We start from the raw sequence: 12,608 nt of genomic DNA on the forward strand, positions 1-12,608 counted from the left end.
GTGTGTGTGTGTGTGTGTGTGTGTGTGTGTGTGTGTGTGTGTGTGTGTGTGTGTGTGTGTGTGTGTGTGTGTGTGTGTGTGTGTGTGTGTGTGTGTGTGTGTGTACAACAAGAGATCATTGTTCACTTGGCCGTGACTGCATTCATCTATCTTCCTGTCTGGAGGTTGACGAATCTGTGTTGCCAGGACCCTGTCACTTGGAAGGGAGCTGACGATCTTGCAGAGTCGAGCCGAGAGCAAAGCCTGCTGCGCAATTGACATCGGATGGAAAGAGTGCGATGGAAGGAAAATCAGAGAAAAGAAAATTTGCTTAGATTCGACTGTCGCGCCACTCGACTCAGAGACGGTCGCACGGCAAACACAACATTGCTTCTGCTGCGGTGCGAGAGTGGTGCCTGAATTCGTGGAGCATGACGTGGGAGGGAAAGTGTGTTTACTTGTACATGTTGTTAAAGGCGCGGCCAATGATGAGGCGGCGGACCTCGGAGGTACCAGCGCCAATCTCGTAAAGCTTGGCATCACGAAGGATGCGGCCGGTGGGGTAATCGTTGATGTAACCGTTGCCGCCTGTTGATCAGTGGAAAACCAATTCACCAGGCTGTAAGTGATTCGTGTCGGTTACTGTGAAGCACGCACGCACGCACGCAGGCCCACTCTCTCTCACACACTCACCAAGGCACTGGATGGCATCGAGCGCCACTTGGGTGGCTGCTTCGGCCGAGTAGAGAATCACACCAGCACAATCCTATGGATATGAGAGAAAATGAGACGTAAGCGAGCGCGCGAACCCGTCCAAACACGGTTATAAACTTGGCCCCCAACTCTGGCAGAGGTGACGACTTTCAAGCAAACGCACCTTGGGGTCGGCGCGACCCTGGTCGCACTTCTTTGCCACACTGTAGACGTATGCGCGGTTGGCAGTCAGGCGAGTGTACATGTCCGCCAGCTTGCCTTGCATCAACTGCAAGTCAAAGCAAACCGTGTCGCGCGTGAGCATAGACCCTGAATCGACCACCACCACAAAACCAAACGTTCTCAAACTGGGCTTCCCAAGGCGCACGCAGTGACGCTGTTCAAGGTCACCGAGATGGCGGCATGGCTGCAACTGTTGCGGCCATACCTGAAATTCACCAATGCGCTGACCAAACTGCTCGCGGGTGTGCACGTAATCGAGGGTAATGTCCATGGCTGCCTGCATGAGACCAAGGGGGCCGCCCGACAGAACAAGGCGCTCGAGATCGAGGCCACTCATGAGAACGTAGACACCCTTGTTGACCTCGCCGAGGACATTCTCCTTGGGGACCTTGCAGTTTTCGAACACGAGTTCGCAGGTGTTGGAGCCACGCATGCCGAGCTTGTCGAGTTTCTGGGCCGAGCTGAAGCCCTCAAAGTCACGCTCAATGAGGAAAGCAGTGATACCACGCTGGTGGGCAGCCATGTCGGTTTTGGCGTAAACCACGAGGACGTCGGCATCCGGGCCGTTGGTGATCCAGAACTTGTTGCCGTTGAGGACGTAGTGGTCCCCCTTGTCCTCGGCCTTGAGGCGCATGGACACGACATCAGATCCCGAGCCAGGCTCGGACATGGCCAGCGCACCAATGTGCTCGCCTGAGATCAGCTTGGGCAGATACTTGGCCTTTTGCTCGGCGTTGCCGTTGCGCACAATCTACATGCCAGCAGCACCGGGTCAGCATAAGCACGGCTGCAGGCAAACCCCCTGTGGAGCCAAATGGAGCAACGAAAAAAGGCAATGCCAGCATGATGGAGCCTGCCTGGTTGACGCAGAGGTTGCTGTGAGCACCATAGGAGAGGGCGATGGCGCCTGAGGCGCGAGACAGCTCCTCCATGGCCAAGACGTGCTCGGTGTAGCCAAGCTCTGAGCCGCCATACTCGGCGGGCGCCGTCACGCCCAGGAGACCCATGTCACCCAGCTTTTGCCAGAAGGGCTGTCACAATCGGGCATGATTTGGATGAGGAGGGGAAGCGAGTGCCAGCCGTATGTACCCGTGCTACACTCGAGAAAGGCTTGAAAAACGACGGAGATGGGGACTTACACGCAATTGATCCCAACCATTGTCGCGGTCGATTTGATCCGCATAGGGAGCCAGCTCCTTGTTGACAAAGTCGCGCACCGTGCGGCGCATCTGATGGTTATGATTGATAGTGCCGAGTTGAGCAGAAGAAGCCAAAGGCCAAAGCAACGCTGGTTCTGCATTTTTTTATGTTCCTCAAATTTCTTCTCTAGGAGCGGGTAGCGTGTGGATATTGCAACCCCAATGCTCTATCGCTCTGCGGTACATACCTCCTCCTGATCTTCGGTCAGATCAGAGACGGTATCCTGGAACATGGTGCGACGTGCAACGACGCTGCGGACGGTCGAGCGCAGCGCCAGGCGCGAGGCTACGTCGAGGAGAACGCCAAGTCAGCAAAGTCACGTGACGGTCTCTCGATCTACGCTGCGGCCTCGTGCACAGGAAATACATACCGGAAACGGCGGTGGCAACAGCAGAGAGGGCCATGATGGAGATGAAGATGACACGCTACTGCAAAATGCATCACAGATCGCCATCATTGCAAACAAGACCCGCGTGAGTGCCGTGCGAGAGGGGAGGGGGGGGGGTGCAATTCAAACCTCGACCAAGCCACACCGCGTGCAACCACAAAAGAGCCAAGACAGAGACAGAGACAGAAAGATCAACGCCACCCAAAGAACCCGCGACAAGTACCCAAACGCCAAAGCGGCAAACACAGCAGTAGTACTATCGGCACCAGCCACCAGCCACCAGTCACCAGCACCAGTTGCAGGAGAGGAGGCGGAGGAGGCGAAGGAGAAGGAGTTGACGCACACACCTTTTTGGAGTAAAAAAATAGCACACAAGAGGAACGGAATGGAAGAAAAACCATCTCCCTCCCTCTCTCTTTGCTTTTGAGCTTTTCCCCTGTTTCTTCATCTCTCTCTCTCTCCCTCTCTCTCTCTCTCTGTGTCTTCGCTCTTTTCTCAAACCGACCAAACCAATTCAATTCTCTCTCTCTCTCTCAAACTCTTCTGTTTCTGAATATCTCTCCCTCCCTCTTGAAGTCTCTCGCGCTCTCTCTAAATCTCTCTCTCTAAATCCCTCTCTAATGTTTTGTTTGCGACGCTGTCGGACAAAATCAAATGACTGCGCGCGAGTGAAGGTGTGTATTGATCGGAAGCCAGGCCGGTCCTGTGCGTGGCTGCTTTGAAAGTAGCTTCACACGAGCGCATGCGGGCGGGAGAAAGTATCAGGGGTCGATAAGGATTTTTCCATTTTTTTTCTTTCAGCGCCATTCAGTGGCCAGGTCGAGGAATGAGGTTGTCACCTCGGCAACGCGACTTGGGCCACACCCTTTACCACACCACCCGGCAAAGGGCATTGCGCGGGCGCTCAGAGAGCGCCCGTGACTTGAAATTTGCGGTGGCAGCAACCCACCACATGCAACGTCGCAGTCTCATCCAACAAGCATGCCGACTCGAGTCCAGGAGTAGGCGGCACGGAAACACGGTTCATGGACGGCAAGAAGCCACTCGGGGACAGGAGACGGATATCCAACGACAGCGACAGGAGTAACAAGGGAAGAGACAGCGGAACGAAGAGACAAAAGAGAGAGTAGAGAGAGAAAACACGGGCACGAGACGAACACGCAGAAAAAGCAACAAGTTTATCGGTATTGATGACCGCGACCGGCACCACGACCCCGGCTTGCTGCCTTGGCCGCCGCTGCAAAACGAGCCGAGCGAACAAGGTAGGCATCCACCACGAGAAACGAGCATGAGCTTTGTGCATGTGCAGCCCAAAGTTTGCCGAGTGCTGTGTCGTTCTAGCACAAGCGTGTGAATGAGCGAGATGGTTAAGAATGCAAGCTTCAAACCTTGCGCGCGGAGAATGGCCGTCTTGCCGCGGCCAGCAGTCATGCCCTTGGCCGACGCCCGCTTGAACATGGGGGCGTTCTTGAGCATGTCGGGCAGAACGAAAAACCTGCACCATGCATTGGCACAAACGAGCCACTTTTGAGTCCAAAATTCACAGAACAGGATTGATGCAGAAGGTTGTAGGAGGAAAGGAGCAAAGGCCCATTGCGACGCGCCAAGATTTGTCAGGGCAACTTGAGAGTCAAAAAACATCACACCTAATTTTGCTACCACGAATGTAGACCGACTCGACGTGTGCCACCTGGCCATCGCGGGCCGTAAAGGTCACATCCCGGAGCTGCGAGTTCATGTTATCCTCAGCCTAAAAAAGGTGGTTCCCCATCATGCCAAAGCCACGCCGTGACATCAGTGTCCGAGCAAACAAGACTGGGAAAAAAAAAAAAAGTGCACCCGATGTGTTGAGCACTGACCTCCACAAGCTTGCCACGGTAAATTTCGCCATTCTTCAGCTCAATGGTCACGACATGGCCCTCTATCATTTCCAAATCAAACCCGTGCACGGAAAGGTCCAGACCAGCATGAGCCCAGCCAGTGTCACAAGGGAGCTGACGTTGAATGTCGATGGACCATTGAAAAAAAAAGAAGAAGAAGCAGCAGCAAGGCGAATCAAAACAAGTAGACCAAGCACGGCATGATAGTTGCCAATGCAACACCACACACGCCATGGCCACATCAAGAACACGCTTTTGAGCCATCCGTGGAGAGCAGATGCCGGGCCGTTGCTCTTGGCGAGCGCCTGGCCCTCCGCTCAGCCACAGAGGTACAAAATTCATCCCGAAAAGAAAAGAAAAAAAAGACAAGAGACAAGCCAATCGCCTCTGGGGGTTTTTCCTCCTCCCCCACGTGTCCATCGGCCTGTCCCCAAGCGCTGTGCTGCCACCACCCGGTCCTTGAACCATGGCGGTTGGCCGGGCTGTGGACCCGAGAGGGACGTACCGCCTTCGTGCATGATCTTGATGGGAACGCTGATGCCGGCCATCTTGACGGTTTTGTCTGACTGTATCAAATACAAATCGTTTTTCCGGCTCAACTGATTCACTTTATTTGGTTGTTAATCCTGTGTCCCCAAGTCTGACTCGACATTTTTGTCAGACTTTTGAAGAGAGAGAGAGAATGCAATGTCAGCATTAAATTTTATTTTTCTTTGGTTTCTCGATTAGAGGGCAAAGGGCAGAACGCGGCGCGCAATGACATGACGCGCACGGTCCTGTGTCGAGTAGGAGACGGCCGTATGTGGCTGGGGCGTCATAAAGGCAGGATCGCAGTGGCGTGGTGGGGTGATCAGATCTTCTGGTAGGCCCTCTAGGAACAAACACTCGGCCAATGCACTGGCCTATGAGAGGCGGCGAGGGATAAAAGGTGGAAACGACGGTGAGGGGTTGTGTGTGTGTGAAGGATGGGCAGGCGGATGCGAAAGCAGGAGCGTGCGCGCTGCGCTACCGTGCGGCCACAGCCATCGCGCTGGTCAGGGTTGCAGCCGGCATCGCGAAGGGCCTGTAAGATCTCGATTCGTGGCTCACCGATCAAGGCCATGGCATGCAGGGCCAGATGATACATGCCTAAGAAACAACATGGGCCAGGGCAGATCACTCAGATCAAGGCCAGGCCACCGCGTAAGGAGGCCAGAGCCTGGGTACAAGGGAACGCACCGTCGCCGTAGGTTTGTGTGGTGGCCTGCGGATCTGCGCCCAAATTTGCCAGCTCGGTCACGCCAGTCGCATCGAGACGGCTGGCGGCCAGCTAGCAAGCACCAAGGTGGCGAAGAGTGTGCAGCACCGGTCAGACAAGTCCTCGCAGGCGAGGCCAGACGACCGCATATATGGCCTTACCAAGAACTCGCGATTGAGAACGGCGCTGCGATTGCCAGGATTGCTGAAATATTGGACGCGGCGCTGCCGGCGTCGATGATGAACGGCAAGAAATAGGACCACGCTGGCGGCAAAGACCAGTCCCATGATCCAACTTAGCGCTGCATTCGCGAGAGACATGGTCATCTGGACTTTGAAGGCGAGTCGTGCAGCACAATGTCAATCTAACGCCGCGTGCTGCAATCAACGGCCGCCACAACGTGGTTCACCATGCGTGTTCAAGAAAGAGTTTTCATCCAGAGGCTGGCGAGAATCCCGTCAAAATGCAATCTTCCCCCCAACCCCCGAGACCACAAACCAGCAAAGTCGACCCGAGTACCGCGTTTGTACCTCTTTCGGCTCGAGCGCACCGACAACAACAATAACAACAACAAGAAGAAGAAGAACAAGAAGAAGGAAAACGCCACACACACACACACACACAAAGAAATGTCGACAAATGGGTCATTTTCCCGCCAAAATGGGTCAAAGGGGACGACACCATAAGGCGTCATCAAACGTCGGTCAAGCTTGCCCGCTGGGTGCTCACTGGAACATCGTTGCCCCAACAGGGTGCATGGCTTGCATGATTGACGGTTGGCAGGTTGGCAATGACTTTTGGTTTTCTGCCTCGCGCTTGAAGAGGGGGAAAGGCGGGGGTGCGGGGTGGTGGGGGGTGCTTGGTTTCGTGCATTTGAAGGCCACGTCGGCTGTTCCCATCGAGTTTCGTGGCGTCCCTTTTCCCTCTCTGGCGCAATGATATCGCTATTCGGGCGCGCTGCGCCTTGCCGATACGTTCGGCGCAGGCCTGCCACCGCCATCTCGACCCTGGCTGCTCCATCGCTTGGACTGTGGCTTCTTCTTTTTCTCGTGAGCCTTGGTACGTGCTGCCGCCGACAAACTGTCCGTGCTCACTTATTTGTCCCGACTTCTCTCACAACGTGTGTGACCTGCGTCTTGGCAGAGGCATGTGCTGGGGGGCCTGAGTCTGAATTGTCCAGCCCTCGATTTGAACCCCCAGACTGGACCGTCCCGCTGGGCAAATACGATCTCGTCATGAGCCTTCTCACCGTGGTGTGGCCCGCGATTGTGCTGTTGGCATGTTCAGCAAGGGCGTGATAGCAACAGAGGGTCTCCTTTCTCCCAGCTGGCAACGGGTCTCTCACTCGAAGCGACTTTCCACGGCCCTGCTCGATAGGTATTTGATGCCGAGACCAATGAGCGGGTGGCCTTTGCCAATGGCAGTCGCCTAGCCGCTGTCAACCCCACGGATCCGTCGGAAATCCATGGCGTGGTGCTCAATGTCCTTCCGCCCGTCAATCCAGTACTCGAGCAAACCGCCTTTTTCATCGCTCTAGGCATGTCCTCTCGAGCTGCACCACCACTCCGGTTTGCCCTGCGCGCTTGGGACTCCGCAACGGGCCAGACCTACATGTCGGCAGTGCCGGCCTCGCTTGAGTTTGTGTCTGAAGGCCAGGCCGGCTCGTTCCTGGCGCCCGTCATTCAACACATGGTCCCCGTCGGTCACGCCTTGCCCGATCCCATCAACAACGCCTCCTTTGAACTCGTTTATGAGGTTTGCCCCCGCCCCCTTGCTAGGCTTGAATGACTTCGCTCCGGCTCTTAAAAACGCACTTTGTCTCACCGCGACCTCCTGCCCCATCTCTCTCGTGTATGCAGGGTGCGGTTCGCGGTGCCAGCACCGGGCGACGCTTCTCTTCCACTTTGAACCCAGCTGCGCAGATCCGGGTCGTGACCGCCAGTTGGGCCGGTTGCATGCAACTCTGCATCCAGGAAGTACGCTCGTAAACCAACCCGCACTTGCCATCAACAGTTTTTTTGCAATTGCTCATCTCACATTTCGGGGTCCGCCGATTCATTTTGGCGCTGCGGCTGGATCGTCCACGACAGCCACGGTGCACATGTTACGTTTATAATGCCAACCAGGACGAGTAAGCACCCGCACTGCTGTGTGATCTGAGACGCACAACATTTTCAGGTCCCGCACCTTAATGGCCTTCACCGATGCATGGCATGCACCCGCTGAACGCATCATAGTTGTTACATCTTGCGCAGTGAGGGTCAAGAAGGTGGCGTTGCCACCACGGGCGCGTATGTTCTCCACAGTCTGCTTGCTGCTCAGTTGTGTATGCATGCAGAAGCCTTGCACCTTTCCCCGCTTGCTCTGATGGAAGGGCACGCTCATGCCTTGTCTCTAGGTTTTACAGTTATCGCAAGCAGGGCACCACCTCAGCCTTGCCAACCGCCAGCCCTTCTTTGCCGGCATCATCGTCCCATACAACTCCCCTTGAAGCCACCACCAGTACAGCACCGCCCTTCTCAAGCACCCGCAAAGCTTCCTCCACGCGTGGCCCAACGACGGCGAGGCCAAGTCAGCCCCATCCCTTCGACTCGAGCACGCCGGCCCCAATTGACAACAACAACTTGCTCCAGCAACGCTCGGGGCACTACGCGCCTAAGCTCTGGATTATTGGTACGGGTCTTGGGCTTGTAGACGCCCGTCTTTGCCTTTGCTGAACACATCCCCAGTCTGGACCGTGTCTGACTCGTCTCGTCGGCCAGGTCTCATCATCTGACTTTGAAACGCCCATCTTTAGTTGCAGTCATTGTCTGTTGTCTTCTACTTGCCGCCCAGCTCTTTCGCATACATCGGAGCAGCCTCGTCCGGTATGGGATTCGTCAGGGCCGCTTCATGCCTTGGGCCCCTACTGGATTGGCTGTTGGGACATAGCTCATGCGCTCTTGTGTGTGCGTGTGTGTGTGTGTGGCATAGCAACTGGGCCAAGAGGCCCAATGGTGACCAGTACAGCCTTGCACATGTGGGTTTCGGGCAAAGTCCCGCGAGTGAAGTCGGGCGTCGAGTCTCCAACTCAAAAGGCTTTGTCACCACCCACTTTTTTGGTATGTTCGCACCCTCTTTCTTTGATCTTTATTCGATTATCCTTGCTTGTAGCACGTTGGTCGTCGGCGAGAGGGCCTTTTGGCTTCATAGCACCCTACCCCTTCGCACCGTAGGTGCATCATTGGCTGACTTTGAAGAGGATCCTGACATGATAATGTCGGAAGCATAATCTGACCAAATCGCAAACGGTATTCGTGGTGAATCAACTAAGCTTCAGAGACGCCTCTATTTGCGCTCATTCATTTCGTCATCCGCCGCAGTGGCAGGACGACTTGTAAGCATCAGCGCCATAACGCCAATGAAAGAGCTAATTGCAGGGAGAGGATTGAACAAAAAGCAGAAAAAAAAAACACAAAAGACGTCAGATCCGAAGAGCGCAAGAAAGTGAGACGCTGGGACTAGGTCAGCACATCGAGAATGGCGCACGGCGCGCAGACTCAAGGAGAACCTGTGGACCAGCCCCGAGCAATCCGAAATGGGGAAAGAGACAGGAACGGGTCGACAAAGATGTTGGGAATTGCCAAGAGAGGGGTACACGGTGACAACAGGACTGGAGCGGAGACTCCAACAGGCCTAGCATTTATCGGCCGTCGAGAAACTTGTCCATGAAGGGCTTAGGAGGGTTCATGTTCTACCGGCGCGTAAAGACAGGGAGTGAGACCGGCGGTGTGCGTGGGCGCGTGCATTGGTGCAATGAAACCTTGGGAGATGGGTAATGAAGAAATATTGATTTGCAGTGGGGCATACCGTTTGAGGGTCCTCGAAAAAGCGCATGACATGGGTCGTCTGCTTCCAAACCTTGAGTGTCTCCTCGAGTTCCATCTTGCCCTGTTAAAAGGAGTTCCCCGGCATTGAGAGGAGCTACTGCACGGTATGCCTGCATGTTGGTCAAGAAGCTTGGTCGAATTGAAACGCAGCAACCTCACCTTGATCACGAGCATATCAATCTGTCGCACATCTTGGACATTCTTGTTGATCAAAAACTTTTCCTTGAGCTAAAACAACATCATGGCATTGGCATTCAAAAGAAGGAAGAAGGATAGCATAAAAGCCGGCGCTACACTGGGCTAGGCAAATGGGCTGAACGAGCAGGCAAGCGCACGGATAGCCAGTACGCAGAGCGCATAACCAGAGTGAATGAGGGTGCTCAGCCCGTACCTTGGCGCGGCACTCCTCCTCGGTCTTGTCGAGACGGAAGAGCTCAATGATGAAGGGGATCTAAGCGAAAAATAATAAGTGAGTAGGAGCTGATCTCAGGACAAGGTAGAAAGGGCACGGTTCAAGGCCGTACCTGACGGGACCAGGCACGGTAGAGGCCCAGGGCGCTGACACGGGCGTCCTGCGCCGAGGCACTGATCACGCCTCGCGCGACTGCAGCAGTTTGCGACGCCATTCTCAGAGCAGTACTGTGGCAAAACCGATGGACCAAAGCGGCATGGCCGTGAGTCAAGGAAAAAGCTTTTGAGTGAGACTACGGCAAACATAAAACATGCTAGGCAGCACCCAGAATGTAGTCATGCAGCGCCACAGCGGTGCGGAGATGCCATCGCCACTGGCCACGGCACTGACACCCTCTTCTTGTCCCTGAACCCCCCCTCCCCTGCACGCTGCCATTTGCACATCCCCTCACACACACACACACACTTTGAGCTGGTCGCACGTCGTACCACAAGAGAGTAAAAGTGAGACGGCCAAGTTTTTTTACTGTTGATCAAACGGAATTTTTTGTGGCTCAACCAATTCATAATTATTTTTGCTGACATTTTAATACGGCATTGATGTGTGAATTGAACGAATGGATTGACAGAAAGGCCCAGCCTTGGCGTATCGAGCCGAAGAGGCGAGGCGGCAATGGAGCCCTGGTGTCGCGCCACGTGAACACACGCACGCGACACTTGGGAGTTTGACACCTCACATTGAAACGGCTGACGAAGAAATAAGGAGAAGAAAGCGAACGCGCGCAAGAAGAAAAGATGATGGGAATGGAAAACGGGACAGCAGTCCACTGCTTAGCGGCGGTTGTTGTTGTTCATAGCCATGATCTGGGCAATGCGCACAAAAATGTTAATGGCATCCATGTAGACACGCATGCTCTCGCCCACGGGATCAAACTTGAGTTTGCGCTTGGCGTTCTCGATGATCAGTGACGTGTCGTACAGGACAAAGCCGGAGAAGACGACGAGGCCACCGTACAGGGAGACTTTGTGCAGCATGGGAGCAAAGCGCATCGAGGGCAGAAACGCTGCGCCCAGTGAGCTGACCACTACGGCACCCAGACCCATGGCAAGGGGACCTGCCATCCACAGAAACTGGTCCGAGGGCGAGTTGGCAGCCACAATGGACAAGGACCCCACGATGCCACCTATGCGTCACGACGTGCAGGCGGCCGCAAAGCAAACACACATGAGCGCAACAACACCAAAGTGTGGCCGGTCAAAGAGAGGGGGAGGAAGCAGGTAATAGGAAAAGGATGAAGCGAGAGATGAAGCGAGCGGGCAAACGTACCAGTCACGGCGGCGGCACGCAGGAGAAGGGGGCCCCCGAGGAGCATGAGCGGGCAGAGAGAAAAGGCGACGGCCGTGTTGAAGAGGGCCAGTGCGCCATACTTGGCCACCGTGTTCTCAGCGGGCAGTGAATGGACCAGCATCGAGGTGGCAAACATGGAGCCCACGCCAACAAAGAGTGACAAGATGGGGCGACCCATCATCAGCATGTGTGCACCCTAACCAAGGCAAGGATCAAAATCAAGGTGAGGCAATAGGAAAGGTAGGTCCGAGCGCAACCAGAGGTCCGAGCGCAACCAGGTGGCCGGCGCATCGGTGACGGTTTGGGGGAGCACCAAGTGCCATGGCTTGAGATCTTACGCCGCGGAAAAGGGCCACGGTGGCCACGCCCGTAAAAACAACACCAGCACCAAAGGCAGTGAAGGTGGAGGAGATGCGCTGGCGCACGGCAGGCTGCCACACGCTATTGTCATGCACGGTGCCAGCCGCCGTGGTTCCGCTGGCCAAGGCCGCTGCGTCCAACAATAACAACAACATCACATGACATCGTGTGAGCAATGAAGTTAGACATCCCAAAAGCGTAGGCGAAAGCACAAAGGAAAAGAAGAAAAAAGGAAGAAGAAGAAGAAAAGGTGGGCGGCACTCACCGCCAACCACACCAAGCCCCACGACACCCGCAAGGGCAAGGCCTCCAGCCACCCAGTTGGCTGAGGATGGGGTGACGGAGGAGGCCGCCGGCTCGCCCATGACGCCTGTGCGGGCACCCACACGAGCGTAGCGCGCCATGCCACGGAATTGTTGAACACCCTGTTGCATACAAGAGCAAAGCCAGACAAGGCGGGTCAGGGCGATGAGCGTCACCAAAATCACCCCAGAGCTGCCGCCGTGGTAATGCAGCCAGCCAGACGGGTCGCGTGCGTACCGCTTGCTCAGCGCGAGTAGCCCCAAAAGCCACCAGGCCCGTCGAAACAGCCGGCAAGCGCGCCGCCCCACGCATGAGGCGTAGCGTCAAGGTACCAGCCATGATGCCTGAAAGTTGTAGCACCGCACCCACGCGACAAGCTCAAAAAAACCGACAGCCGCTCGATCTAATCCGATCCGATCCGATCCGACGACACCACCACGACACACACTGAATCCAAGCACAACAGCTCCAATACCGTCAGAAGATGATGATGATGTAAAATGCATTAGCGCGTGTGTGTGTCTCTCTCTCTCCTGAGTGTGTGTGCAAGAGTAGTAAGCAGATGACGGCAATAAGAAACGCTTGCAGTTGCTTACACGACGTTTCTCTCTCTCTCTCTCTCCTCTCAATTGTCAGCAAAACGTTACATTCGCTTTTGTTCTGGTGGCTTCGAGCAGATTGTCAGATTGAGATGCGG

At 55.2% G+C, this 12,608-nt stretch overlaps 4 protein-coding genes across 4 annotated transcripts; all 4 read right to left on the minus strand.

Annotated features, from left to right (window-relative positions):
- Positions 1-301: 301 nt before the first annotated feature.
- MONBRDRAFT_32617 (uncharacterized protein) lies at positions 302-2,545 on the minus strand. Its single transcript, XM_001746358.1, has 8 exons — positions 2,486-2,545; positions 2,303-2,400; positions 2,055-2,144; positions 1,773-1,946; positions 1,121-1,666; positions 857-961; positions 673-745; positions 302-567 (listed from the first exon to the last, which is right to left on the minus strand). The coding sequence occupies exons 1-8, from the start codon at positions 2,517-2,519 to the stop codon at positions 434-436; spliced, it is 1,254 nt and encodes a 417-aa protein (XP_001746410.1). The 5' UTR covers positions 2,520-2,545; the 3' UTR covers positions 302-433.
- Positions 2,546-3,681: 1,136 nt separating this feature from the next.
- MONBRDRAFT_32618 (uncharacterized protein) lies at positions 3,682-5,940 on the minus strand (the record flags this gene model as incomplete). The annotated part of the gene is made up of 9 exons (XM_001746359.1): positions 3,682-3,830; positions 3,892-3,998; positions 4,150-4,253; positions 4,363-4,424; positions 4,889-4,945; positions 5,156-5,285; positions 5,393-5,511; positions 5,602-5,692; positions 5,782-5,940. 9 exons carry the CDS (start codon positions 5,938-5,940, stop codon positions 3,682-3,684), a joined length of 978 nt encoding a protein of 325 aa, XP_001746411.1.
- Positions 5,941-8,912: 2,972 nt separating this feature from the next.
- Positions 8,913-10,126, minus strand: MONBRDRAFT_37277 (uncharacterized protein). The gene is made up of 5 exons (XM_001746360.1): positions 10,014-10,126; positions 9,881-9,940; positions 9,649-9,717; positions 9,470-9,550; positions 8,913-9,353 (listed from the first exon to the last, which is right to left on the minus strand). Exons 1-5 carry the CDS (start codon positions 10,113-10,115, stop codon positions 9,303-9,305), a joined length of 363 nt encoding a protein of 120 aa, XP_001746412.1. The 5' UTR covers positions 10,116-10,126; the 3' UTR covers positions 8,913-9,302.
- A 605-nt stretch (positions 10,127-10,731) lies between these two features.
- Positions 10,732-12,223, minus strand: MONBRDRAFT_25880 (uncharacterized protein; the record flags this gene model as incomplete). The annotated part of the gene is made up of 5 exons (XM_001746361.1): positions 10,732-11,084; positions 11,228-11,444; positions 11,587-11,738; positions 11,874-12,033; positions 12,149-12,223. The coding sequence occupies 5 exons, from the start codon at positions 12,221-12,223 to the stop codon at positions 10,732-10,734; spliced, it is 957 nt and encodes a 318-aa protein (XP_001746413.1).
- Between the last annotated feature and the right edge of the window lie 385 nt (positions 12,224-12,608).

Source organism: Monosiga brevicollis, genomic scaffold (genome assembly GCF_000002865.3).
Source record: "Monosiga brevicollis MX1 MONBRscaffold_12 genomic scaffold, whole genome shotgun sequence".
NCBI lineage: Eukaryota > Choanoflagellata > Craspedida > Salpingoecidae > Monosiga > Monosiga brevicollis.